This window comes from Cherax quadricarinatus, chromosome 15 (assembly GCF_038502225.1).
Source record: "Cherax quadricarinatus isolate ZL_2023a chromosome 15, ASM3850222v1, whole genome shotgun sequence".
NCBI lineage: Eukaryota > Metazoa > Arthropoda > Malacostraca > Decapoda > Parastacidae > Cherax > Cherax quadricarinatus.
In genome coordinates this window covers 11,739,935-11,764,992 of record NC_091306.1, presented here as the reverse complement: position 1 = coordinate 11,764,992, position 25,058 = coordinate 11,739,935, and the positions used below count along the sequence as shown (strand labels likewise).

Sequence of the window (25,058 nt, the reverse complement as noted above, 5' to 3'; positions counted from 1 at the left end):
GAATGAGGTAAATTAATTTGACAAGACATATAAATCTGGAGTATAGAGGTAATATAATAGACATCCACAGGAGTATTGGAAGGTGTGAAAAAGATACTGAGGGATAGATGCTTCACAATTCAGCAGGCACATCATACATGCGCATATTGTCCAGTGGGCAATTAGCAACAAAATGATGTTCAATGAAGACATACTTCAGATACTCTGGTACATAAAAAACCGAGAAAATATAGATTGGAAAGGAGTATAAAACAAAATTAACTCAAATGATAGAGGAAAAGACTGACATGAGGGACTCAGGAGTGATATTTGACAAGTAAATGCAATACTGTACATAATTTGCACCAATGCATTTCCATAAAAATAATTTCAAGTATGTAAATTAAATTCCTTCAATGACTAAGACATAATGGAACTGCCAATGCTGTCATATGGATACATTACCAGCAATATTTGTTATCTGAAGGGCTAAAGGTAGCACATTTAGCTCACACATGAGTCGAAGAACATACAAAGCATCCTGCATGGTGAGTGATACTAGCTGAAGTAAACTTGCTGATGATCTGTAATGTTCAAATTAAATTGTGTTGAATAATTTTTTATAAAGATCATTATTTAAAATAAATGGAGAGAACAGCATAATTACATTTTCAGCACTTTATACAAAATATTCTTACAATTCATAATATCAAAGAATACAATTTTTTTTTTTTTTTTACAAAATACTTACCCAAACATCTTTTTAACTTCCTCTACAGTCAAGCATTTGAGGTGATTCTCAGGCACATGAAGTACTTGTGAGACCAATGGTCCCAGTTCATAACTCTTGGCTCTAATAAGTTCTTTGGAGGAGATTTTCAAGTCACATATAAGACGGCCACATACTGCCGTTCTTTCTGCAAATCCTTTTACCTAATTTTAGAAATCAGAAATTAGTTGATAATTTTTATAATTATATAATAATTCATTAACTTGCACATCAGAATGTTCTATTAAAAATTCTCAATAAAACAATCATCTTCGCTGGTTACTTCACCTGAACCTATTTGTCTATGCCAGTTTAGGCACACTTATTCTCTAATTTATTCTTTATTCCTGGAAGGCAACCAATTCTCATCAAGGCATGATGATCCCCTCCCTCAAAAGAGAAAACACATTCACCATCACTCATTCAATAGCTATCTTGAGAGGTGTGCAGACATCACAAGTCGAATGACCTTTAGAATTGCAAAATTCCCACCCAACCTTCAAAGTGAAGACAAAATACTTCTCACCTTCAGGAATCTGGTTCAACTTGACTGGTTTCTCTGAATCTCTTTATAAACCTCCCCTTACTCACACTAAAAACTACATCTCCACAGTCCGTCCCGTAGTTCTACGGCTCTGAAGCAAGGGTCCAAGCCTTAGAACTACATGAGCTCAGCTCACTCAGATAAACTGTGAGCAGTAAATTCGGGCCTAGATATGAGACAATGCATTTATGTGGTAAGTGTGCACCATATAAAACAAATCCTGCAGCAAACAGTGCATAATGAGAAAAAACTAATCATGTTTTTGGATTAAAATAGTGACTTTGCAGTGTATTTTCATATAGTTTTTACAGCTGTATTTGTAGTTTCTTGGTCTCATTTGATAGAATGGAAGATATATTACAGAAATAGAGATGATTTTTGACTGGTTTTAGTACTCAAAATAGCTTGAAATTGAGCTCAAAGTAGCAGAAATTTTAAATTTTTGAAGTTCAAGAGTAAACAAATCACATCACGCATCCACTACATGTCAGCTGGTATGTCTAATGTGTGTTCACGAATGCACTGATATTATTTATACAATTATTACGGTATTGTTGATGCGTAAATATAGCTGACACAGCAAAATTCATGAGCATAATTTTATCAATTTTTAATCAAATGTCGTGCAAATAAAAATTCCTTGTGAAAAAATCAAAATAGAATTCATCTGTAAAGCCTAGAAACGTAACTAATAAACAGAGGAAGTGTTATTTTAGTGCCAGGAATGCCTACATTATTTATTCTGGACCCTATTTTGAAATTAGAATATTTTGAGCTGTGTGAAATTGGCCAAATTACCAATTTCCAATCACTTTATTGGGTAGCTGAAATAGTTGATTGGGTGATTTCTTGTACTCAATAGATTAAATGGAAGAATTTGATCAAATAGAACAATGTAATTAGCAGAAAATAGGACACAAAGTGGGCAAAATCACCGATGCGTAAATATAACTGACACGGCAAAATTTGCGAGAGCATAATTTCATCAATTTTGATCGAAGTTCATACTTTTTGTTTTATTACCTTCAGAAAAAGATTCACTATCATTTCAGAAGAAAAAAAATAATATTGTGTGTGTGGGGGGGGGGAAGAGAGGAGATTCCTGGACCCTGTGGGGAATTTTCCGAATGGAGGTCTGGACCCTTAAAAGGGTTAAAGCGCATGTCTCACATCCACACACAAGTGTGGGTAATCCAATACTCTCGTACATTTACTCTTGCTTCCAAACATAAATCTTACTTTCCACAGATGCCTCAACACACCACCTCCCCCAATCCCCATCTATTCCACGCTTCACCTCGTCTTTCATAGACCTATCTGAAAACATGTTCACTCCCAAATATCTGCATCCATTTTTCACCATACTCCCTCCCTGCAATTTAATGTTCAATCTTTTTGCCTTATTTTCATTTTTTAATGGACCCGGTACATCTGTCAATGGTTCTGGGAATCATCCCGATAGTGAACCAGGCCTACTCAGTAGTAAAGGAAATGTTCATTTAAAGAACTAATGTATTCTGTAATAAGTGAAAGTAAAAATGAATACAAGAAATTTGCAAGATTTATATGCCACCTTACATGTTCATGGGACAGGACACAGACTCATCTACCTCAGACTGGCTAGTGTGAACACAAGACACTATCTGAGGGCTAGCTGTTATGTGGGTTTTGATAGCTAATGAATCTTTTGGTTTAGAATTTATACTGCAGAAATGTAGTAGGTTGGTAGACAGCAACCACCCAGGGAGGTACTACAGTCCTGCCAAGTGAGTGTAAAACGAAAGCCTGTGATTGTTTTACATGATGGTAGGATTGCTGATGTCTTTTGTCTGTCTCATAAATATGCAAGATTACAGGCATGTCTTGCTACTTCTACTTACACTTAGGTCACACTACACATACATGTACACATTTATTTATACACACTCATCTGAGTTTTCTTTGATTTTATCTTAATAGTTCTTGGTCTTATTAATTTTCCTTTTATATCCATGGGGAAGTGGAATAAGAATCTTTCCTCCGTAAGCCATGCGTGTTGTAAAAGTCAACTAAAATGCCGGGAACAATGGGCTAGTAACCCCTTTTCCTGTAAAGATTACTAAAAAGAATAAGAAGAAAATTGTCAAAGTGGGAAGTCTGAATGTGCGTGGATGTTGTGCAGATGATAAGAAAGATGATTGTGGATGTTATGAATGAGAAGAAGCTGGATGTCCTGGCTATAAGTGAAACAAAGCTGAAGGGGGTGGGAGAGTTTCAGTGGAGAGGAATAAATGGGATTAGGTCAGGGGTTTCAAATAGAGTTAGAGCTAAAGAAGGAGTAGCAATAATGTTGAAGGATAAGCTATGGCAGGAAAAGAGGGACTATAAATGTATTAATTCAAGGATTATGTGGAGTAAAATAAAGATTGGATGTGAAAAGTGGGTTATAATAAGCGTGTATGCACCTGGAGAAGAGAGAAGTGTAGAGGAGAGAGAGAGATTTTGGGAAATGTTGAGTGAATGCGTGGGGAGTTTTGAATCAAGTGTGAGAGTAATGGTGGTTGGGGATTTCAATGCTAAAGTGGGTAAAAATGTTATGGAGGGAGTAGTAGGTAAATTTGGGGTGCCAGGGGTAAATGTAAATGGGGAGCCTTTAATTGAGCTATGTGTAGAAAGAAATTTGGTAATAAGTAATACATATTTTATGAAAAAGAGGATAAATAAATATACAAGGTATGATGTAGCACGTAATGAAAGTAGTTTATTAGATTATGTATTGGTGGATAAAAGGTTGATGGGTAGGCTCCAGGATGTACATGTTTATAGAGGGGCAACTGATATATCGGATCATTATTTAGTTGTAGCTACAGTTAGAGTAAGAGGTAGATGGGAAAAGAGGAAGGTGGCAACAACAAGTAAGAGGGAGGTGAAAGTGTATAAACTAAGGGAGGAGGAAGTTCGGGTGAGATATAAGCGACTATTGGCAGAAAGGTGGGCTAGTGCAAAGATGAGTAGTCGGGGGGGTTGAAGAGGGTTGGAATAGTTTTAAAAATGCAGTATTAGAATGTGGGGCAGAAGTTTGTGGTTATAGGAGGGTGGGGGCAGGAGGAAAGAGGAGTGATTGGTGGAATGATGAAGTAAAGGGTGTGATAAAAGAGAAAAAGTTAGCTTATGAGAGGTTTTTACAAAGCAGAAGTGTTATAAGAAGAGCAGAGTATATGGAGAGTAAAAGAAAGGTAAAGAGAGTGGTGAGAGAGTGCAAAAGGAGAGCAGATGATAGAGTGGGAGAGGCACTGTCAAGAAATTTTAATGAAAATAAGAAAAAATTTTGGAGTGAGTTAAACAAGTTAAGAAAGCCTAGGGAAAATATGGATTTGTCAGTTAAAAACAGAGTAGGGGAGTTAGTAGATGGGGAGATGGAGGTATTAGGTAGATGGCGAGAATATTTTGAGGAACTTTTAAATGTTAAGGAAGAAACAGAGGCAGTAATTTCATGCACTGGTCAGGGAGGTATACCATCTTTTAGGAGTGAAGAAGAGCAGAATGTAAGTGTGGGGGAGGTACGTGAGGCATTACGTAAAATGAAAGGGGGTAAAGCAGCTGGAACTGATGGGATCATGACAGAAATGTTAAAAGCAGGGGGATATATAGTGTTGGAGTGGTTGGTACTTCTGTTTAATAAATGTATGAAAGAGGGGAAGGTACCTAGGGATTGGCAGAGAGCATGTATAGTCCCTTTATATAAAGGGAAAGGGGACAAAAGAGACTGTAAAAATTATAGAGGAATAAGCTTACTGAGTATACCAGGAAAAGTGTACGGTAGGGTTATAATTGAAAGAATTAGAGGTAAGACAGAATGGAGGATTGCGGATGAGCAAGGAGGTTTCAGTGGGTAGGGGATGTGTAGATCAAGTGTTTACATTGAAGCATATATGTGAACAGTATTTAGATAAAGGTAGGGATGTTTTTATTGCATTTATGGATTTAGAAAAGGCATATGATAGAGTGGATAGAGGAGCAATGTGGCAGATGTTGCAAGTATATGGAATAGGTGGTAAGTTATTAAATGCTGTAAAGAGTTTTTATGAGGATAGTGAGGCTCAGGTTAGGGTGTGTAGAAGAGAGGGAGACTACTTCCCGGTAAAAGTAGGTCTTAGACAGGGATGTGTAATGTCACCATGGTTGTTTAATATATTTATAGATGGGGTTGTAAAGGAAGTAAATGCTAGGGTGTTCGGGAGAGGGGTGGGATTAAATTTTGGGGAATCAAATTCAAAATGGGAATTGACACAGTTACTTTTTGCTGATGATACTGTGCTTATGGGAGATTCTAAAGAAAAATTGCAAAGGTTAGTGGATGAGTTTGGGAATGTGTGTAAAGGTATAAAGTTGAAAGTGAACATAGAAAAGAGTAAGGTGATGAGGGTGTCAAATGATTTAGATAAAGAAAAATTGGATATCAAATTGGGGAGGAGGAGTATGGAAGAAGTGAATGTTTTCAGATACTTGGGAGTTGACGTGTCGGCGGATGGATTTATGAAGGATGAGGTTAATCATAGAATTGATGAGGGAAAAAAGGCGAGTGGTGCGTTGAGGTATATGTGGAGTCAAAAAACGTTATCTATGGAGGCAAAGAAGGGAATGTATGAAAGTATAGTAGTACCAACACTCTTATATGGGTGTGAAGCTTGGGTGGTAAATGCAGCAGCGAGGAGACGGTTGGAGGCAGTGGAGATGTCCTGTTTAAGGGCAATGTGTGGTGTAAATATTATGCAGAAAATTCGGAGTGTGGAAATTAGGAGAAGGTGTGGAGTTAATAAAAGTATTAGTCAGAGGGCAGAAGAGGGGTTGTTGAGGTGGTTTGGTCATTTAGAGAGAATGGATCAAAGTAGAATGACATGGAAAGTATATAAATCTATAGGGGAAGGAAGGCGGGGTAGGGGTCGTCCTCGAAAGGGTTGGAGAGCGGGGGTAAAGGAGGTTTTGTGGGCAAGGGGCTTGGACTTCCAGCAAGCGTGCGTGAGCGTGTTAGATAGGAGTGAATGGAGACGAATGGTAATTGGGACCTGACGATCTGTTGGAGTGTGAGCAGGGTAATATTTAGTGAAGGGATTCAGGGAAACCGGTTATTTTCATATAGTCGGACTTGAGTCCTGGAAATGGGAAGTACAATGCCTGCACTTTAAAGGAGGGGTTTGGGATATTGGCAGTTTGGAGGGATATGTTGTGTGTCTTTATATGTGTATGCTTCTGGACTGTTGTATTCTGAGCACCTCTGCAAAAACAGTGATAATGTGCGAGTGTGGTGAAAGTGTTGAATGATGATGAAAGTATTTTCTTTTTATGGATTTTCTTTCTTTTTTTTTGGGTCACCCTGCCTCGGTGGGAAACGGCCGACTTGTTGAAAAAAAAAAAAAAAAAAAAAAAAAAAAAAAAAAAAAAAAAAAAAAAAAAAACTGCAGAAATGTTAGTGGTAATTTTTTTTATCAAAATAACTGCATCCTAGGTAGTGTGTTGGTAGACAGCAACCACCCAGGGAGGTACTACTGTTCTGCCAAGTAAGGGTGAAGTGGAAACCTGCAATTGTTTTACACGATGGTAGGATTGCTGGTGTCTTTTTTGTCTTCAACATGCTCATTAACAAGTATATCCTGCTACCTCTACTTACACCGAGGTCACACTACACATGCACATGTATATACACCCATCTGAGTTTTCTTCTATTTCCTTTTATCTCCATGGGAAAGCGGAAAAGAATTCGTCCTCCATAAGCCATGTGTGTCATAAGAGGTGACTAAAATGCCAGGAGCAAGAGGCTAGTAGCCCCTTCTCTTGCACCAATTACTAATGTATAAATTTTCAGGTCACCCTGCCTTGGTGGGAGAGGGCCGGTAGATTGAGAGGGGAGGGGAGGCTGCATAAAAAATAAAATGAAAATTACCAACCGTGAACTTGGGCATCTGTGTTCGCTTTAGTCGACCAATACGAGACCAGTGAGGAACCTTAGTAATAGCGAGACGGTGAAGTAGCACACACAGGTCAAACTCAAAAATGTCATGACCTACAACAATATCCGGATCTATCTTGTGAATTTTAGCAAGCAGGTATCCCAAAAGAGCTCTTTCAGAATCACTCTTTTCAATTTTAGTGCGGTGTCTGCTGAGGGCATCTTTCAGATTCCAAGGCCAAGTAACATCTACTGGATGTGTCATTGCTGGTGAAGACATTGAAAGATTAGAAAGACAAACTAAATTAAGATTTTAAATTATTTCTGCTAATTTACTAATATTTACAAAATATTATGTAATGAAATAAAACATGACTTAGGCTGGAAATCCCCTGTGCCTGATCTTAAGTTTTGGTTTTGAAAGACATCTCTTAATATTTAGGTCTGAAGTAAGACTACCCATATTAACCTAGTCAACAAAGATACTGCCACTTACAGTTCGTAAGCCAAAGGAGCCATTATAATTTATCAGGTATATCTCTTCCAATTTAGTTCTTTTCCTAACATTTCAGTCATTTCATGAAAATAAAGTGATATTACTCGACATCAGAACAATCCCATTTTCACTCAAAACTATTCATCAATTCTGTAATCAACTCTTTTCCAGCATGTTTCCACAATATACAATATTATTATCACATTAAAAAATAGTCATAATAGCATGAATGCAGTAATTTACAAATAACCCGCGCTCAAGAGAGGAAACGTGAGGTTTCAAATCATCCTGGACCATTGTCAAATCACAACTGAGTGAAAAAATAGCAGAGAAAGCTACAGGAGAGGACAGAAAGTGGAAGAAAGTAATAGTAGGGTGACCCAAAGAAAAAACCACAATAATTTTTGTTAATTACTATTATTATTAGGAACAACAGCAATGGTAGTAGTTCAATGATCCAAGATATCTTCCTGATGTGCCTGTACCTTTTCCATCTGTCTCATATTTCTTCAACTTGCCACATTTCCTTTAAAATTGACTGAGCCTTGGGCTGTTGGAAAGAAATCATCTGCAAAAAGAGGCTTTTCTTATGTGTTTCCTGGATTGTTCATCAGGCTGCCATTGTCTGTAGTCAGGAATCTGTATATGCATTTAAATCTCAGTTGAAAGCACATTTCTTTTCTAGAGTTTATGATCTAGATGATCATACTGTCACTCTGGAATACAAACTTTTAGTATTTCATCACTGCTGCTGAATTTATAGCTTCATACAATTGTTTGTTAATTTCTCAAAAGAACAGGCATGGTACACAGGCACACAAACATTTGTCCCCATGGGAGGCAGAGGAGCACCGAAGTAGCCTTACTGCCCCAAGAAAGAAAAGGAAAGGAAAGAAGGAAGAGGAAATTCAGAAGACAGAAGTTGGAGAAAGGAGCCAGTGCTAAATATGTAGGAGTTACATAGGAATGAGGAATAACTGGCTTTGGTCCAAGGAAGAGGAGGTGAGGCCAAACTCCTTTGATGTAAATATTCATTTTACATTATGCAAAATGGAAAACTCACCGCAGAAATGTGACTGAAATGGAGGCTGTGGCGGAGCTCGATCAAGAGGAAACTCATGATGTACAAGACATGAAACCATTGTAATTTCATGCTGATAGTTCTTGGGATTTACAGTTGTTCGCATACATAAAGACATCACTACCAGTGGAGGCATGGCCAAGCCTATTACAGGTGTCACATAGTCTGGTTTAACAGATACTGCCTAAAGACAAAGCATTGTATATATTAATGTTAAAACTAATTTGCAAACCTTTAAACACTGCATCAACTTGGTGTCAGAGCAAATAAATCTCTTAGAAGCAAATAGTGCCAAAAATTGTAAAATAATGTTACTGTGTAACATAACTGGTGAAGGTGGTTTACCTTAATTAGTATAGTCAGGGATGGGATTAAGAAGAAGAAGAAGAAGAAGAAGAAGAAGAAGAAGAAGAAGAAGAAGAAGAAGAAGAAGAAAAAAAAAAAAAAAAAAAAAAGGCATTTGGAAGTCAAAGCTCTGACCCACACATCTAAAATCTTTACTTTATGTAAACAAAGACTAAGGTGAGCAAATCAACCTCAGTCTGCAAAGTAGGTAGGTAGGTTTAACCAGAGGTTTGGTAAGTTGGGGGAGGAAGAGGGATGGGTAAGGACAGAATGTGGAAAAGGGGTAGGTAGGAGTAATAAAGGTAAGTGGTCTTTATTACCCCCTCTGCTCACCCCCCTCCTACCTACCCCCTTTTCCTCATTCATAGAAAAACCATCTCTCTCCTACACTGCTGAATATAAACTTGAAATGTTAAGTACTACTTAAAGAAGAATAAACAAATGCTATACATAAATTACTTTATAAACAAAACAAATAAAAATGAAGAAAAGAAGATCACTATAGTAAGCCTATTGGCCCATGCTAGACAGATCCTTCTCAAAGCCTACCCTTCTCACTCATAATTTTTTTTGTTTCAACAAGTCGGCCGTCTCCCACCAAGGCAGGGTGACCCAAAAAAGAGAGAAAATCCCCAAAAAGAAAATACTTTCATCATCATTCAACACTTTCACCACACTCACACATTATCACTGTTTTTGCAGAGGTGCTCAGAATACAACAGTTTAGAAGCATACACATATAAAGATACATAACATATCCCTCATAATTGTCGAATCTAATTTGAAAACTACCAAAGGTTATTGCCTTGATGGGTATACCTGGTAGACGATCAGATAATTTACACAACCAATTTCTGAAGGAAATAATAAAATTTACTAACCTCTATTTTACACCAAGAAACAGCTGCAGAAGGCAACTGAGGGAACTTAACATCAAGCCATCCTGGGCCTCTGATGCGTCGGTCAAGTAGAAATAATTCCAAGGCAGACGATTTGGTGCCAAAAACATGGCTAAATGTTTCACCACATAAATTACTGGGAAGAGCTGGGAGATCAGCCTGAAGGTGAGAAAATTTTCAAAGTTATCAAAAGCATTTAGGACATTATTCCCAAATATAAAAATAAAAAAGTACATCAAACTACAACTTTACTACTTGATCATTTGCCAAATGAATTTTTTTCACTGAAATCATGATCTGAAAATCTGTACTCTCCTAAAAACCTGTATCAGTAATTAGTGTATCTTTGTATCTGAATACTCCTGTTGTTTTTTATTTCTTATTCTCTTTCTAAATCTCTGATGCCTCATGCTCTAAGAGTTTCTCTTGAGATTACAGAAATACCAAATGTATGATCATTGATAAGGCAGACAGGATTTAGCTATATTCTGTTTATTTTGCCAAAAGCTTAGTTATTTTTTTTTTTTATTAACACACTGGCCGATTCCCACCAAGACAGGGTGGCCCGAAAAAGAAAAACTTTCACCATCATTCACTCCATCACTGTCTTGCCAGAAGGGTGATTTACACTACAGTTTTTAAACTGCAACATTAACACCCCTCCTTCAGAGGGGTGTTAATGTAATGCCGGTTTCCCTGAATCCCTTCATAAATATTACTTTGCTCACACTCCAACAGCACGTCAAGTATTAAAAACCATTTGTCTCCATTCACTCCTATCAAACACGCTCATGCATGCCTGCTGGAAGTCCAAGCCCCTCGCACACAAAACCTCCTTTACTACCTCCCTCCAACCTTTCCTAGGCCGACCCCTACCCCGCCTTCCTTCCACTACAGACTGATACTCTCTTGAAGTCATTCTGTTTCACTCCATTCTCTCTACATGCCCGAACCACCTCAACAACCTTTCCTCAGCCCTCTGGACAACAGTTTTGGTAATCCCGCACCTCCTCCTAGCTTCCAAACAACGAATTCTCTGCATTATATTCACACCACACATTGCCCTCAGACATAACATCTCCACTGCCTCCAGCCTTCTCCTCACTGCAACATTCATCACCCATGCTTCACACTCATATAAGAGCGTTGGTAAAACTATACTCTCATACATTCCCCTCTTTGCCTCCAAGGACAAAGTTCTTTGTCTCCACAGACTCCTAAGTGCACCGCTCACCCTTTTCCCCTCACCAATTCTATGGTTCACCTCATCTTTCATAGACACATCCGCTGACATGTCCACTCCCAAATATCTGAATACATTCACCTCCTCCATACTATCTCCCTCCAATCTGATATCCAATTTTTCATCACCTAATCTTTTTGTTATCCTCATAACCTTACTCTTTACTGTATTCACTTTTAATTTTTTTCTTTTGCATACCCTACCAAATTCATCCACCAACCTCTGCAACTTCTCTTCAGAATCTCCCAAGAGCACAGTGTCATCAGCAAAGAGCAACTGTGACAACTCCCACTTTATGCATGATTCTTTATCTTTTAACTCCACGCCTCTTGCCAAGACCCTCGCATTTACTTCTCTTACAACCCCATCTATAATATTAAACAACCACGGTGACATCACACATCCTTGTCTAAGGCCTACCTTTACTGGGAAATAATTTCCCTCTTTCCTACATACTCTAACTTGAGCCTCACTATCCTCGTAAAAACTCTTCACTGCTTTCAGTAACCTACCTCCTACACCATACACCTGCAACATTGCTCCCCTATCCACCCTGTCATACGCCTTTTCCAAATCCATAAATGCCACAAAAACCTCTTTAGCCTTTTCTAAACACTGTTCACTTATATGTTTCACTGTAAACACCTGGTCCACACACCCCCTACCTTTCCTAAAGCCTCCTTGTTCATCTGCTATCCTATTCTCCGTCTTACTCTTAATTCTTTCAATAATAACTCTACCACACACTTTACCAGGTATACTCAACAGACTTATCCCCCTATAATTTCTGCACTCTCTTTTGTCTCCTTTGCCTTTATACAAAGGAACTATGCATGCTCTCTGCCAATCCCTAGGTACCTTACCCTCTTCCATACATTTATTAAATAATTGCACCAACCACTCCAAAACTATATCCCCACCTCACGAACTTCCCCCACACTCACAACTGGCTCTTCCTCACTCCTACAAGATGTTGTTCCTCCTTGCCCTATACACGAAATCATAGCTTCCCTATCTTCATCAACATTTAACAAATCCTCAAAATATTCCCTCCATCTTCCCAATACCTCTAACTCTCCATTTAATAACTCTCCTCTCCTATTTTCAACTGACAAATCCATTTGTTCTCTAGGCTTCCTTAACTTGTTAATCTCACTCCAAAACTTTTTCTTATTTTCAACAAAATTTGTTGATAACATCTCACCCACTCTCTCATTTGCTCTCTTTTTACATTGCTTCACCACTCTCTTAACCTCTCTCTCTTTCTCCATATACTCTTCCCTCCTTACATCACTTCTACTTTGTAAAAACTTCTCATATGTTAACTTACTACTCTCTTTACATCATCATTCCACCAATCGCTCCTCTTCCCTCCCGCACCCACTTTCCTGTAACCACAAACTTCTGCTGAGCACTCTAACACTACATTTTTAAACCTACCCCATACCTCTTAGTTAGATTGCTGATTTAGTTTCTGTGCCCCCCCCCCACAAAAGAAATTGGTTCATGAATAAATAAATCCATTAATAATTTTTTAGCTCCAGCCATTCCCCACCAGGGTATTAAAAACAAAAGGCATCATTCATTCAATTACTTGCTTACACAAATAACACACACATAGGAGAGAGGAGCTTAAGACAATGTTTCAGTCCGACTTGAACCATTTACAAACGTCACACTGCGTGAGTTTGTAAATGGTCCAAGTAGGACCAAAATGTCGTCATAAGCTCCTCTCTCCTATGTGTGGGTTATTTGTGTATTGTTCCAGTCACGGTATTGTGCCTTTTTTTGTTATTTGTGTACTCACATCACAGTTCAGATGACTCTCTGAACTCCAACATCTTCACCCTTCCTTCAAAATCTGGACATTACTTTATGCTTCCAAAGGTAAAGGTATATAACTGGTCCCCTGAATCCTTTCATAAATAAATTATTAGACAAGCTTATTTATAAGAAAATATGTATAGCCTGTATGACTACTCTGGCTACTAAGCATGGTACATTTACTATCATAATATGCACAAATATACAAATGTGTTCTACTGATCTTACTAAAACAGAAAGCTAAAGCAAAAACAAAGATCCATTTTTTTTTTATTATCTGCCCTTCCACCAGCTCTTTTAATTTGGATTAGAACATATTCACTGAATATTTAGTACAGTCAATATTTAAAATTAATTAGAGCATATGGAGGAAACTCCAGTTAGAAAATTTATTAAAAAGTTCCAGCTATAAATGATCTGATAATTATTTATATTTCCATATAAGGGAATAAATATATTGTTAACCTTTCGTTGTAACACTAAAGTACCTAGGAATATAAAAAAAAATTACTACTAATACATAAGCAACACGAAAAAACTCACAGAATAGCGGACTTCCAAATATTCAGATTCATCTGGGACTTCATATATATCGAAACAATATTTCTTGGTGACCTTCTTAGATTTGAACTGAAGTATCTTGAACTTATCAGATACAGTGGAGTTAAATTCTTGATAAACATCCATCATAATTACATCACCCATTTCTTCTTTGGTTTTGAGATTTATTCTCTGAAATATCAAGGATAATTTGTAAACATCATTCTTTCACTAAGTAACCATGTTTCACTGTACAGTGGAACCTCTACTTGCGAGCTCATCCACGTGCGAGTTTTTCCAAATACGAGCAGTCGATGGGTTGATTTTTTGCTTCCATACATGAGCAAAATTTCCATAAGCAAGCAGACCTCAAGGGAGGTTCCTTGACACTGGTGAGGGGCTCTTGCTCTTGATCTAGGGAATTGTATCTCATTTGTTTGTTGGACTATCTTACTGAAACTTGGGCAATGTATGACGGAAAGATGCTTCTTAACGTACACCAAAAATGAAAGAAATCGGAGCATAAATAATAGAGTTCACTTCTCAGCAATAAGCCACCCCTTAGCGGTATTTTCATATGGTTTTTATGGTTGTATTCTTGTTTTTTTGGTCTCATTTGATAGAATGCAAGATATATTACAGAAACAGATATGATTTTGATTGCTTTCACGATGAAAAGTACCTTGAAATTAAGCTCAACGAGGGGAAAATGCTCATTTGCTTGACCATGTTCGAGAGTAAACAAATGACGTCACTGTCCATTCCAATATGCAGTCGTGAATGGGCTGACATTACTTATACAATTATTACAATAAGGCATAACAGTAAATCTTATATTTTTTGTGTGAATAAAAATTACAAATTGTTTATATTGTAATAATAATAATACAGGTACCATCTGACTTACGACCGAGTTCGGTTCCGAGAAACCGGTCGTAAGTCGAACCTTACTACTGAATATCAACATCACATTTTTATAATGACTTTATTTTATTATTTCATTTTTAACTTTACTTTTTATGCCATTAGTACTGTATTTTATACTGTAAGGTTTAGGATAAACATTGTGTACAACACAAACAGTTGTTTATTTCCCAGAAATTTGGCGTAGAAAACACGGTCCTAAGTCGAATGTTCGTATGACAAGCAGGTCGTAAGTCGGATGATAGGTGTATTTATTTATTTATTATTAATTTGGACATGATACATAGACGTACAAAGAAATATAGTGGTTAAGTGTAACATGCCAAAAGCCCCTTATATGCAAAGCATTATGGCCAGGCTTAAAATTAACTTAAGATTAACTAAGCAATGATATATTCAGTGGTAAAAATTATAGTAAACAAATAACAATTAAGCACAAATGAGTATTTCAAAAGACAGGTCATTTGCTGAATTGCTGTCCATTCAGTAGAATGGAGTATTCTGTTAGGTAATGTAATAAAAAAAAAAAAAGTTTGATAGGGTCACAGGTTAAACATTTATGAGATACAATTATTCAGTATTTATTTAGTTGTGGGTAAGTAATTTTTAAGAAGAAACTTGAATTTATAAACAGATAGTGTTTCTTTTATATTCACAGGTAATGAATTCCAAATTTTTAAGTCTTTTATGTGCACTGAGTTTGGCCGAAAATAGGGCTCAAAGTGGGCAAAATTGCCGAAGCGTAAACATCGTCGAGACCGCTAACTTCGCGAGAGCATAATTCTGTAAGTTTTCCATCAAATTTCATACTTTTGGTGTCATTATGATCAGGAAAAGATTCTCTATCTTTTCATAAGATTTTTTTTTTTTAAATTTGGCCGACCCTGAGAACAAGTCTCGGAGAGGGCCTGTCAACCCTGAAAGGGTTAATTCCAAACAAGACACACTGGGCATTATTCTTCATTACAGGTGTTTATCATGTATGGCTTTAACTCGTCTATAATTTTTAATTTTCTATTTTATCTACTATAAAAAGTTTATTTATACAATAGATGCCTATATCAAAGTCCACTGTCTGGCTAAGGAGAAGTAAAACATGGGTATATGTGTGTGGCAGCTGTGCCTGATGAACTTATGTATTCTAGCTGACAAATGTACTGTAATAACAATGAGGAGGAAATAGACAAAAATCATGCAGCACATTATACTAAATATAAAGAAAATAAGACTACAGTATTATTTTATCTGTCAAATATTGCTGCACACACACACAATATATATATCATCATCTTTTTTTTTTCATTATGTCAGCCACTTTCCACTAAGGCAGGCTGACCCAGAAAGAAAAAAACTTTCATCATCACTCATACATAATCACTGTCATTGCAGAGGCGCTCAGACACGACAGTTTATATGTTCCTCGAAACTGCCAATAGCCTAAACCCCTCCTTTAAAGTACAGGCATTGTACTTCCCATTTCCAGGACTCAAGTCTGGCTAACCGGTTTCCCTGAATCCCTTCACAAACTATTACCCTGCTCACACTCAAACAGCTCATCAGGTCCCAAAAACCATTTGTCTCCATTCACTCCTATCTAACACACCCATGCATGCTTGCTTTGAGTCCAAGCCCCTCGCCCACAAAACCTGCTGCCTTCCATCCCCGATAGATTTATAAGCTCTCCAAGTCATTCTACTATGTTCCATTCTCTCTAAATGACCAAACCACCTCAACAGCCCCTCTTCAGATCTCTGACTAATACTTTTGGTAACTCCACGCCTCCTCCTAATTTTCACACTACGAATTCTCTGCATGATATTTACACCACACGCTGCCCTTAGACACAACATCTCCACTGCCTCCAGCTGCCTCCTTGCTGCAGCATTTAAAACCCGTGCTTCACACCTAAATAAGTGTTGGTACCACTATATTCTCATACAATCCCTTCTTTGCCTCCATGGATAACTTTCTTTGTCTCCACAGATACCTCAACGCACCACTCACCTTTTTTTCTTCAATTCTATGGTTTGCCTCATCCTTAATAAACCATCAGCTGAGAAGTCAACTCCCAAATATCTAAAAACACTCACTTCTTCCATACTCCCTCCCTCCAATGTAATATCTAATTTTTTTATCTAAATTATTTGATACCCACCTCACCTTACTCTTATCTATGTTCACTTTCAATTTTCTACCCTTACACACCCTTCCAAACACGTCAGCCATTTCCCACAGAGGCAAGGGTGACCCAGAAAGACAGAACCCCCCCCTCCCCTCCAAAATAAACTTTCATCATCATTCAACACTAACACATACTGTACTACAAACATAATATACGCATGCATTGTTACCTTTTTACGAGGCAAGATATATAGTCTTCTTTCAATGTTTCTGACAGTGACGCAGCAACTGACGTAAGTCTGAGCCGATTCTATGAACACCTTACCAAAAAGGAAAACTGTTCCTGGTTGTTTGTAGAAGTCTTCATATGCATCCAACCAATAAAATCTTAATACCTGTTGAAGATCAACTTCTGTATACTGTAGTTCTAGAAAACCACATGCACTGGAAAATTATCAACATGAGATGGGGTAGAGTAGGGCGACCCAAAAAGAAGGAACACTTTCATCATTACCATCATACTATAAATAAACTTACCAAATTTTGTAATAATGTTCATCTCTAAACAATGTGAACCCCCCCTCCAAAAAAAATCTAAATGAATACCGATATACATGTACAATATAAGTAATGTATGTGTAATATTGTATATCCACCCAGTGGCTACTTTATTAAGTACACCCTTCTAGTACTGGGTCGAGCTCCCCTTTACTCCCAATACAGCCTAAATTTTTTATGGCAGGTATTCAACAAGGTGCTGGAAACATTCCTTAGAGATCATGGTTCTTGTTGACATAATAGAATAACATAGTTGCTACAGATTTGTCAGCTGCACAAACATGCTGTGAATCTCCTATTTCACTATATCCCAAAGGTTTGCCTTAAATTCTAATCCTACCATCTGCATACTGCAGCAAATATTGTTATTCATCAGACTTGGTGACATTTTTCCAATAGTTAACTGTCCAGTTTTGGTGAGCCTGTGCTCATTGCAGTCTTTTGCTGGTGTAGCACATCCACTTCAAGGTTCAAAGTGTTGTGTGTTCAGAGAAGCTCTTCTGCATAACACTGTTGTAACGTGTGGTTATTTGACTTACTGTTGCCTTCCTGTCTGCTTGAGCCACCTGGCCGTTCTCCTTTGACCTCTGTCACTAATCCTTTCAGGGTTTCCGACGTACTAGTACGGCTTACGCACCAGGGTTACTGACGTACTAGTACGCCTAAATTCTAGCGCCTTCAAATCTAGCGAGAGAAAGCTGGTAGGCCTACATATGAAAAACTGGGTCTATGTGATCAGTGTGCACAGTATAAAAAAAATCCTGCAGCACACAGTGCATGAGAAAAAAAAAAAAACTTTGACCGTGTTTTTGGTTTAAAACAGTGAATTTGCACTGTATTTTCATAAGGTATTTATGGTTGTATTCTAGTTTTCCTGGTCTCATTTTATAGAATGGAAGATTTATTACAGAAATTGAGATGATTATCTTTGGTTTCAAAATGACAAGTACCCTGAAATTGAGCTCAAAGTAGCAGAAGTGTTCAATTTTTGCCAAAGTTCAAAAGTAAACAAATCATGCCACGTGTCCAATGCACGTCAACTGGCAAGTCTAATATTCTTTCACAAGTGCGCTGATATTATTTACACCATTTCTACACTAATGCAGTAGTCTGCATAACAGTAAATCTTCAATTTTTGTGAGAATAAAAATTCAAAGCGGAAAGCAAAAGAAATATAAGAGGGGCCCGGGGACGTGACTAATGAACAGAGGAAATGTTATTTTAGTGCCAGGAATGTCTGTCTTGTTTATTCTGGACCCTATTTGGAAATTGGCATCGTTTGAAATCTGTGTGAAATTGGCAAAATTGCTAATTTCTGACCACTTTATTGGATAGTTGATATCGGTAAGTGGGTGGTTTCTTGTACTCATTTGATAGAAAAAATCGAGTTCTAGCAAAATAGTTATGATTTTTGTCGACTAGTACACTGGAATTGGCCGAAAATAGGGCTCAAAGTCGGCGAAATCGCCAAAGCGTAAGCATCGTTGAGACCGCTAACTTCGTGAGAGCGTAATTCCATAAGTTTTCCATCAAATTTCATACTTTTGGTGTCATTATGATCGGGAAAAGATTCTCTATCTTTTCATAAGAAAAAAATAATTTTTTTTTTCCGAAAATTTTTCAACCCTGAGAACAAGTTTAGGAGAGGGCCTCGTGACCCTGAAAGGGTTAACAAAGCATTTTCCCCAACCGAACTGCCATTCACTGGATGTTTTGTGCCTTTCACACAATTCTCTGTAAACTCTACAGATTGTAGTGAATGAAAATCCCAAGAGATCAGCAGTTTCTAAGACATTTGAACCACCTTGTCTGGTACCATCAACCATTATACAGTCAAAGTCACTTAGATCACATTTCTTCCCCATTCTTATGTTCAGTCTGATCAACAAGTGAACCTCTTGGCTATGCTCTTAGGCAATAAGATCCTGCCACATAATTGGCTGATTAGTTATTTGCATTAACAAGCAGGTGTACCTAATAAAGTGGCCACTAAGTGCATGTAACATTGTATGATATATGTTAGACTGCCACCGTTCGTGCATGCCGGTTTTGCATTTAAAGCACAATGCAAATCCCATTTTGCATCCTATTTCCACATTTTGTTGTTAATTTCCTACTTTCGTGCAGGCACAGGTGCGATATTTTTCCTCCCGTGCACCCTAAACTTAGGCCTTGCATCACTGTGGTGTCCTCAGTGAACTTAGTGAAAATATTCCAGGTAAAAGAAAAATGAGAGTAGGTAAATGTTTTTACAGTTTGTCCAACTCATGAAATTTAACTCTTAAATTTATGTACCTGATTTCCTTCAGTATTAGTAGTGAGGGGAAGCTGGAGTGAATCTATCTGGACATCCTGGACGAAACTGCTTTCCTTCAGCTCTCCCTTAATAGTTTCCCAACCAGCTGCTAGCTGACTCTCATCAACTTTTGATCTGTGGAAGTTCAGAGGAAAAAAAATATCACATGCTAATCTAAAATAGAGCACAATCAATACATTGAATAACATACAACTGGGATCATAATAATAATGATAATAATACCTAGGTAGTAGGTTGGTAGACAGCAACTGCCCAGGGAGGTACTACCGTCCTGCCAAGTGAGTGTAAAACTGAAGCCTGTAATTGTTTTACACGATGGTAGGATTGCTGGCGTCTCTTTTTCTTCTGTCTCATACACATGCAAGATTTCAGGTATGTCTTGCTACTTCTACTTACACTTAGGTCACACTACACATACATGTACAAGCATATATATACACACCCCTTTGCATTTTCTTCTATTTTCTTTCTAGTTCTTGCTCTTGTTTATTTCCTCTTACCTCCATGGGGAAGTGGAACAGAATTCTTCCTCCGTAAGCCATGCGTGTTGTAAGAGGTGACTAAAATGCCGGGAGCAAGAGGCTAGTAACCCCTCCTCCTGTATTTATTACTAAATGTAAAAGGAGAAACTTTCGTTTTTCCTTTTGGGCCACCCTGCCTTGGTGAGATACAGCCGGTGTGTTGAAAGAAAGAATAATAATAATAATAATAATAATAATTTGGGATTTTATTCTTGAGCACTTCTTCTGAGAAATTCACAAGCACTTGCACACAGCCATAAATACAAGAACAATGACAAGAAAATGCTAACTTTATACTCAAGAGTGACAGTATGATCATCAGGATCATGAGGTCTAGAAAAGGAGAGGGATTGTAACAGAGACACTGACAACCTGTTGACCAATATAAGAGCTACACATGAAAAGGATCTTTCTGCAAATATCTGTTTTCTCAGCAGCACAAGGCTCAGTCTAAAACCACTAGAGCAATTTGCAGAACCATTCCAGGCCTGATGTAAAATACAAATCTTTCGGCAAAAAACTTGGATTCATTAAACTTAATGGCTTTAAATATTAAAAAACTGCAGTCAAATTAAATTCTTGAACTGATGCAGAGTCATTGAACTTCATACAAATAGACTAGTAGGAATCACAGTAATGAACAATTCCGTACAGTGTGGAGTCTCTAGCAAAGTAGTGAGGTATACCTGCGAACAAACAATTGCAAAAATCAATTCAAGATTGCCTGACTGCACACAGATTATGAATATGAAAACTGGAAAAACTTAAAACAATTTGATGTGTCAACAAATGACAATGAAGAATCCAGGTAGACAACTGTAACCCTCACTGATTCCACAGGCTGCAAACTCATAGTATCACAGACAAAGGCACAAAAATCACAAACCTGAATTTCCCTGGGTTTCCCTTGACAATCAAAATCTCTGCCTTATACTTCTTTAATTTATTTTTTTTCATTTGTCATTCAAGTCTAAATATTCAACAAAAGAGAACTAAAACAGTTTTTCATCTTCCACATTTAGAAGCTGGAGATAGGCTTGTGTATGCTAAGCATAAAAAATTATAATTAATCCTGTGGGCATCCATCAGTAAGGTTAAGCCACTAACACATAGTAAGCAACAGTGGACCAAGAACTCAGAGAGCCCTGAGGAAAGTCACACAGAAAAGCAGATGGCTCAGACACAGGCTCAGACACAGACTCATTCACTACTGCCTGATATGACTGACTAAAAATGTGTGATTTCAGCAGCAACAATGCAGTATCCCTAAAGCCAAAGCTGAAAAGATCACTTATCAGTAATCCATGACTAATGGTATCAAATGCAGCAAAAGTATCCAATAAAATTAGCAGCAATGCATTTCCAAAACAAGTGTATCAGTACCAACTCTTTCCAAAACAAGTATCAGTACCAACTCATCATAAACTTTCTACCAATCTCAGTTGAAGAAAACAGTCTATATACATACTCAACACATTGTAAAACATCACTCTGCTCCAGAAAAGGAAACAAATGATGAAAATTAGCCCATTCAATCAATTTAGAAATAAAAAATTAGTAACAGGATGATTGTTTGACATCTTTTCTGTATTAAAAGAAGGCTTCTTGAAGAACAAGAGAACCAAAGCTCCCTTCACTGCTTGTGGGAAACACCTGCTTTGAAAACAATTGAAAAACACAGGTCTGCCTCCTTGTCAACTGGAACAAACTGAGGAAAGGCAATTTGTGATACATGATGAGCTGGAACAATCACAATAAACTTTGCGCCTATGGGAGTTGAATCCAAGTCCTAGCTGAATCCAAGGCTAGCTGAAAAACATAATCAGAGGTAGGCAAAGCAGGTTCAGACACATGAAAAGCAGTTCACTCAAAGAGGAGAACAGGAGCCCCCAATTTCCACATGATTAAATTTTTTCCCTGTAAAATTTTCCCTTACAACCCAATACCTTGTTTACAAATGCTCTATGGACTTCAACATAATCAGACTGAGCCAGGAGTACGAGGTCTATGCCATCTCTACTCCACACTCCTACAAGACTTACGTAGCTGGGCAACAGAGGAATCATACCAAGAGGCAATAAGAAACAAGATTGTTTTAGTGCTCATGACAACTTATTAGTCAGTCACAAATACCTCATCATAAATCTTTGCTAAGTACCCAATAGATAGTGCAGATGTATCCACCTTACCCAAAGCATCTTTCGCCATCACACTGACCTGGTCCAGATCAAATTCATTATACTTACAGCAAGACACCACGTGCTTACAAGAAGGCAGCACCAAAATATGAAGTAATGACACTGATCAGACACAGTAATATAGAAAGATACAATACCTGCACTTTAGAGGAGGGGTTTGGGATATTGGCAGTTTGGAAGGATGTACATATTGTGTATCTTTATACGTATATGCTTCTAAACTGTTGCATTCTGAGCACCTCTGCAAAAACTGTAATTATGTGTGAGTGAGGTGAAAGTGTTGAATGATGATGAAAGTATTTTCTTTTTTGGGATTTTCTTAGGGTCACCCTGCCTCGGTGGGAGACGGCCGACTTGTTGAGAAAAAAAAAAAAACCTCAACATCTTTAATACTTGAAGAATTGGCAGTAGACAGAGACAAGTCCAATATAGTACAGTGGTACCCAGAGTTTCGAACTTAATCCGTTCGAGGAGCTAGTTCTAAAGTCGAAACGTTCGAGACTCGAAGCAGTATTTCCCATAAGAAATAATGTAAATCTAACTAATTCATTCTTGCTGTCAGGAGGTATGACAAATCAGTACTCCAATATGACACTATTATCAACTCTACAGCTTATTTATCTATCACAGTTCATCTAATATGACATAATACACAAAATAAATAACGTAAAAACCTGATATACACTCTAGAATGAATAAAATATGTATGTATAAGAACCTTTGAACCAAGTGAGAGAGTAATTGTGGTAGGGGACCTGAATGCTAAAGTAGGAGAAACTTTTAGAGAGGGTGTGGTAGGTAAGTTTGGGGTGCCAGGTGTAAATGATAATGGGAGCCCTTTGATTGAACTTTGTATAGAAAGGGGTTTAGTTATAGGTAATACATATTTTAAGAAAAAGAGGATAAATAAGTATACAAGATATGATGTAGGGCAAAATGACAGTAGTTTGTTTGATTATGTATTGGTAGATAAAAGACTGTTGAGTAGACTTCAGGATGTACATGTTTATAGAGGGGCCACAGATATATCAGATCACTTTCTAGTTGTAGCTACACTGAGAGTAAAAGGTAGATGGGATACAAGGAGAATAGAAGCATCAGGGAAGAGAGAGGTGAAGGTTTATAAACTAAGAGAGGAGGCAGTTAGGGTAAGATATAAACAGCTATTGGAGGATAGATGGGCTAATGAGAGCATAGGCAATGGGATCGAAGAGGTATGGGGTAGGTTTAAAAATGTAGTGTTAGAGTGTTCAGCAGAAGTTTGTGGTTACAGGAAAGTGGGTGCGGGAGGGAAGAGGAGCGATTGGTGGAATGATGATGTGAAGAGAGTAGTAAGGGAGAAAAAGTTAGCATATGAGAAGTTTTTACAAAGTAGAAGTGATGCAAGGAGGGAAGAGTATATGGAGAAAAAGAGAGGTTAAGAGAGTGGTGAAGCAATGTAAAAAGAGAGCAAATGAGAGAGTGGGTGAGATGTTATCAACAAATTTTGTTGAAAATAAGAAAAAGTTTTGGAGTGAGATTAACAAGTTAAGAAAGCCTAGAGAACAAATGGACTTGTCAGTTAAAAATAGGAGAGGAGAGTTATTAAATGGAGAGTTAGAGGTATTGGGAAGATGGAGGGAATATTTTGAGGAATTGTTAAATGTTGATGAAGATAGAGAAGCTGTGATTTTGTGTATAGGGCAAGGAGGAATAACATCTTGTAGGAGTGAGGAAGAGCCAGCTGTGAGTGTGGGGGAAGTTCGTGAGGCAGTATGTAAAATGAAAGGGGGTAAGGCAGCCGGGATTGATGGGATAAAGATAGAAATGTTAAAAGCAGGTGGGGATATAGTTTTGGAGTGGTTGGTGCAATTATTTAATAAATGTATGGAAGAGGGTAAGGTACCTAGGGATTGGCAGAGAGCATGCATAGTTCCAGGTGTATGGTGTAGGAGGTAGGTTACTGAAAGCAGTGAAGAGTTTTTACGAGGATAGTGAGGCTCAAGTTAGAGTATGTAGGAAAGAGGGAAATTTTTTCCCAGTAAAAGTAGGCCTTAGACAAGGATGTGTGATGTCACCGTGGTTGTTTAATATATTTATAGATGGGGTTGTAAGAGAAGTAAATGTGAGGGTCTTGGCAAGAGGCGTGGAGTTAAAAGATAAAGAATCACACACAAAGTGGGAGTTGTCACAGCTGCTCTTTGCTGATGACACTGTGCTCTTGGGAGATTCTGAAGAGAAGTTGCAGAGATTGGTGGATGAATTTGGTAGGGTGTGCAAAAGAAGAAAATTAACCCTTTGAGGGTTTTCGTCGTACTAGTACGTCTTACGCGTAGGGGTTTTTGACGTACTAGTACTCATAAATTCTAGCGGCCTCAAATCTAGTGGGAGAAAGCTGGTAGGCCTTCATATGAAAGAATGGGTCTATGTGGTCAGTGTGCACAGTCTAAAAAAAATCCTGCAGCACACAGTGCATAATGAGAAAAAAAAAACTTTTACCATTTTTTTTTAATAAATCAGCGACTTTGCAGTGTATTTTCGTATGGTATTTATTGTTGTATTCTAGTTTTCTTGGTCTCATTTTATAGAATGGAAGACATATTACAGAAATTGAGATGATTTTGACTGGTTTTACAAAGAAAGGTGCCTTGAAATTGAGCTCAAAGTAGCAGAAATGTTCGATTTTTACCAAACTTCAAAAGTAAACAAATCGTGCCAAGCGTGCAATACACGTCAACTGGTGAGTCTAATATTCTTTCACAAGTGCACCAATAATATTTATACCATTTTTTAC

General features: G+C 37.7%; 1 protein-coding gene across 2 annotated transcripts in view; it reads right to left on the bottom strand.

The window, feature by feature from the left end:
• The window catches only part of PolA1 (DNA polymerase alpha catalytic subunit), a 162,286-nt gene that overhangs the window by 84,097 nt on the left and 53,131 nt on the right, over window positions 1-25,058 (bottom strand). For both annotated transcript variants that reach the window (XM_070085157.1, XM_070085158.1), the window contains exons 8-15: window positions 19,545-19,680; window positions 16,922-17,086; window positions 13,650-13,838; window positions 10,022-10,198; window positions 8,778-8,979; window positions 7,217-7,485; window positions 731-912; window positions 445-563 (exon numbers count right to left, since the gene is read on the bottom strand). In XM_070085157.1, the coding sequence (XP_069941258.1) occupies window positions 445-563; window positions 731-912; window positions 7,217-7,485; window positions 8,778-8,979; window positions 10,022-10,198; window positions 13,650-13,838; window positions 16,922-17,086; window positions 19,545-19,680 (1,439 nt within the window). The remainder of the gene's footprint in view (window positions 1-444; window positions 564-730; window positions 913-7,216; window positions 7,486-8,777; window positions 8,980-10,021; window positions 10,199-13,649; window positions 13,839-16,921; window positions 17,087-19,544; window positions 19,681-25,058) is intronic.